The 4,373-nt window shown below is 53.0% G+C and overlaps 1 protein-coding gene across 3 annotated transcripts; it reads right to left on the minus strand.

The window, feature by feature from the left end:
- Positions 1–323: 323 nt before the first annotated feature.
- LOC109750228 (F-box protein FBW2) lies at positions 324–4,149 on the minus strand. 3 transcript variants are annotated; one of them, XM_020309188.2, is made up of 3 exons: positions 3,817–4,149; positions 2,466–2,819; positions 324–1,264 (listed from the first exon to the last, which is right to left on the minus strand). In XM_020309188.2, exons 2-3 carry the CDS (start codon positions 2,774–2,776, stop codon positions 604–606), a joined length of 972 nt encoding a protein of 323 aa, XP_020164777.1. In that variant the 5' UTR covers positions 2,777–2,819; positions 3,817–4,149; the 3' UTR covers positions 324–603. The 3 variants fall into 3 exon arrangements, with proteins under 3 accessions (XP_020164777.1, XP_073361466.1, XP_073361467.1); XM_073505365.1 differs by lacking the exon at positions 3,817–4,149 and adding an exon at positions 3,435–3,674; XM_073505366.1 differs by lacking the exon at positions 3,817–4,149 and adding an exon at positions 3,197–3,657.
- Between the last annotated feature and the right edge of the window lie 224 nt (positions 4,150–4,373).

Raw genomic sequence — 4,373 nt, forward strand, 5'->3', positions numbered from 1 at the left:
GATCTGCCACCACCGCCCAGCCACAGCCAGCGAGCGCGCGCGCGCGAGAGCCCTGCCTCTGGCCCTCCTCTGCCTTGCAAAAAGCGCATTGGCCGGCCGACTGGCCTCGCACTGTTGGCTCTGCTGGGGGTTGCCATGGCATGCACCCCCATCAGAGGAGCCCAGAGCTTTTTACCGCCCCTTCTCCAGCAGCCCCTGCCACCACCACCAGGTCAGGTCACGTCTTCTCCACGCCTCGTCGATGGGATCGCACCCGGCAGAAGCCAGCCACTCATGATCCAGAAGCTTCAGAAACAAAAACGAAAAATCACCACGCGCGGCAGTATTCTCAACAGTTCATATTGATGATTTGTTGCTCTATGTTTCAAGCACCACAGGTTCTTTACATTCCAGACAAGCTCACTCACTCAACATCCAGGCCAATATCTGCAAGCAGCTAAAGACGACACAATTTGACACAATTTTTACAAGCACACGAACACGGAAGAAGATGCTTCAAAGCTGAAGCATGCTATAAAGACAGCAGCAGCAGGAGCAAGCAAGCAGGCAGGCAGGCAGACTTCACTTCTCTTGACAGCTTATTGATGAAGAGGAAATCTTGGTTCATGGAGACTCCGGCCAGTCGATCCCGGCGAAGGCGCCCTCGCCGAACCCGCCGCCGTAGAACCTGACCTCGAGCCCCTCGAGGGCGTGGCCGTCGTCCCACAGGGCCTCCTCGTCGTCGCTCCCGGCGGCGAAGTAGTCCTCGTCGTCCATGTACTCCTCCCACGAGTAGATGGAGTCGTCGTCCGAGTCGTCGGAGCACTCCTCCAGGAAGCTGTTCTCGTAGCAGTCGTCCACGCGGGGGCCCAGGACCTTGAGCCCCGGGTACTTGTCCTGCAGCAGCTTGTCGTCCACGCCCCAGCAGCCGCGCAGGTCCAGGAAGCTGAGGTCGCGGCACCGGGACGCGATCTCCACCACGGCGTTGGTCGCGATCAGCATGTACCCGATCTCCAGGTGCCGGAGCTTCGGCATGCTGCACGCGATGGCGCGGGCCTCGTCGTGCTGGCACACCTTGCCGGCGACGTCTATGGGGTGCATCACCCGCCGGAGCCCCACCAGGGACTTGCAGTTCTTGCCGAACGCCTCCAGGGCGCGGGCGCCGATCTTGGTGCAGCTGCTGACGTCCAGGAACGTGACGTTGGACAGCCTTTGCGCGACGTCTTCCACGATGCAGTCGCTGATCTCGCTCCTCGGAAGCTCCAGGGTCTTGAGAGATCGCGCGCTTACAAAAGCAAACACAGTAGGGTCAGTACAGTTCAACAAAATATTATGGATGGACAGGATCACCGGTAAACAGAAGTATAATACACTAGATACTACTACTATGATAGATAACCCTTGTTTTAGTAGGGTCTATAATTGGAATGTAACACAAATATTTCGAAATGGACACAACCTGCTCGATTAAATGCTATTAACGGCGGCTATGAACTGAGTTCCTAACATTTAGCACAGTCAGAAAATAGATCAGAGCCAGGGAGCAGTGGAGCATTGTATAGAGTTGGGGGATGGTTGGTGATACCATTTTGAACATGTTCTTCTGCATTGCACACATATGCAGGATATGGCACCATGTTCGCAACATTCATCACTATCAGAAAACAGATTGAGCAAGAGGAGTATTATTGTGCTAGAAGCTTGACAACACTACCCATAACCCAATATTTATGATCGGTGCACTGGAATGATACTCCATTTGTATTTATGCAACTGAATCAATAGTTTACGAAAATAATTACTAAAACGTGCGACAATTGTTTTTAAATGATTGAATTCAGCGATAATAGAGCGGACCATATTGTGTAAAGACAAATACAGCAGCAAGGAAAGTAATTTTGGATTCAATTATGTTACACATAAGTTACTTGTTATATCATTAGCATATGATTCTCTAATGAATAGACGCATTAACATTCATGCCCATGTTGCGGCGTTTCTCAGAGATTTGGGCCCTCGATCGTCTGATCATGTCATCCAGCCGATCTCCGCCGTTCATTTTCTTACGGCAGGCGCTAAAACCCTACACACACCCCTCGCGCCCTTTTGTCTACCGTGGCCACCACTCTCTTGCTTCCCGCCCCTCCTCCCCGTCGCCCTCCTCCCCCATCCTCCCTCTAACCGCCTCAGTGATCCAGCTCCTATAATGCAATCACACAGCCATGATATTTCACCTGCCACTACACCTTGTCACAACCTAAACCATATTATTTTCTCAAAAAAGAAAACTTATTCCGCACGAAAGCTCTCATGCATTAGGCAAGGATGCTATCGAATCTGAAGAAGTACTCCAGCAACGTGCACATTTCCACCAATTAATGGTCCACAACTAATAAAAAAAATACCGTTCCCATCTAGGTTATCAAATCTCATCAGGAAAGCATCATCCAACATAAAAATGATTTTGACAAAAGAACACTACTTACTGGTTGGCGATGAAGGTGAACAACGAGTCATTGGGAAGCCCGGACACGCTAATGCGGCGGAACGAGTCACCGCTGCGAGTGACAAGCGTATGAACCATGCGGGTGAGCTGGTCAGGCTTGTTCTGCTGCTGGCTCCACTCCTGGATGTCGATCTCCTGCCAGCAGTAGGGCCCTGAGACCACCCGGCTCCAGGACTTGCAAACCCGGGGAACCACGGTGAGCATCTCCTGAAGGGAGAGGTTGCGGAAGATGAGTCCCAGGGCATCTGGCAATAGGTCCTCCCAGCATCTTTCCTCACGGTGCTCTTCCATCCCTGACCCTTCCAGGACTGATCATGCAAGTTGTATGATCCACCTGTTTCAGGAACAATGATACATCACTCTCGGGTAAAATTTCCTTAGTTCACACAGCAGAAGGATTGAAGTAGCGCATTCAGAATTTCATGGTGACTCATATTAGCAGTGCCAAGGTGCTTTCCTATGCTATGAAATTTTTTCCAGAAATCAACATTTATTTCGAGATAATAAGTTGCCAGTATTTCAAGACCACCATAAAGGAGCAGCTACCAAGGTACAGAAAAATAAAACCCAGCGAAGACGAAAAAATTCCCAGAGAAAAAGCTTCCCCTGACCTGCGAAGAGAGAACTCGCACGCTGCAACAAAACTAGAGGAAGAATGAGCTCGAACCGAGATGGCTGGGAGAAGGGGAGGAAACATGAACTTTCTTTTACCAGTCCAAGAGGCTGGCTAGATATGGCAGAGCGCCTAGAGCACCGCACGCGGGCACCAAAAATAGCACCCCCTCTTGGAGCAAAGCGGGCCGGTCACTGGGAGCGAGGACCCAAATCAGGAAACCTATCCAAGAACCAGACGCGGAGCAGCAGCAGCAAGATGCGAGCGCCAACCAAAAGCCGGCCATGGAATTAAACTTTGTTAAACATCAACTCACTCACACCAACCAGCGAGTACCAGGAGAGAGGAGGACGCAGATCTAAAGCAGCGCCTCCGCCAGAGACGAGGAATTCGAGAAAGCGGCGGCGGGGGGGACACCCGGCGCGGCAATTGGCGGCGCCAATCTATATACTACTCCGGTCTCTACAGGCCGCAGGCGGCGAAAGGCGTGGATACGATGGCGAGAAAGAACGCAAAAGCTTGGCCGGCCTTTCCATCCATGATTTTTTTGTTCTTTCGCGAAAGGAGAAGGGAGGCGAATAAGAATAAGATAGAGACCCGTCTTTTTCTTTCGCCCCCCGCCTTGGGAAGGATTCGCGGGCCGGCCGGGAGGGAGAATAACGTTGACGGCGTGGTGAGAAGGCGGGGCGGCGAGGTGGCCGAGAGGGAGGAGGCTTACCGGGCGGCGGCGGCGGAGGCGGTGGTGGTGGTGGCGGTGGCGACGGTGGTGATGCTCTTTGGATCTGTGGAGCGGAGCGGGGGCGTCTCGGTAGGGAAGGAGGAGGGGTGTGGGGAGGGGGAGGGAGACAGAGTTGAGTGTAACAGTGGAGGGGTGAAGTGGTCGGCGAGAGGACCGGAAAGTCTTTCTCCTTTTGTTGCGGGCGCGTGCCTTTTGCGGTGCAGCGGGGATGAAAAACGCGGCCTGGATTCAGGCCGGGCCGAGCGGGTGAGTGATTCTGAAGCTCAAACGTGACGGGATCGCAGGTCTTCAAACTTAAACGTGGCACGCTCCGGCTCGAACGAAGGGACCGTGGATCGAGCGGGTCATGCTTCTTGTTAGATACAGTAAAAAAATGTGTTGATGGTGACACAAGATTTATCTGTGATGCTACGGTGTGTGAGTTAGATTTATCTCTCCTCTTGCGATAAGCAGGGCGAAAGGGACGCCACCACTCCAACCGCTCTACGCCGGCGAGGGCGTCGGTCCCCTCCTCCTCCTCTCGCCAGTCTGGCGGC

The sequence above is a fragment of the Aegilops tauschii genome, chromosome 7 (genome assembly GCF_002575655.3).
Source record: "Aegilops tauschii subsp. strangulata cultivar AL8/78 chromosome 7, Aet v6.0, whole genome shotgun sequence".
Lineage (NCBI taxonomy): Eukaryota > Viridiplantae > Streptophyta > Magnoliopsida > Poales > Poaceae > Aegilops > Aegilops tauschii.

Coding starts and splice junctions, on each gene's coding strand:
- LOC109750228 (XM_020309188.2), bottom strand. CDS start 2,776: ATGGAAGAGCACCGTGAGGAAAGATGCTGGGAGGACCTATTGCCAGAT. Junction 1,265..2,465: donor TTCACCTTCATCGCCAACCA/GTAAGTAGTGTT, acceptor TGCTTTTGTAAG/CGCGCGATCTCTCAAGACCC.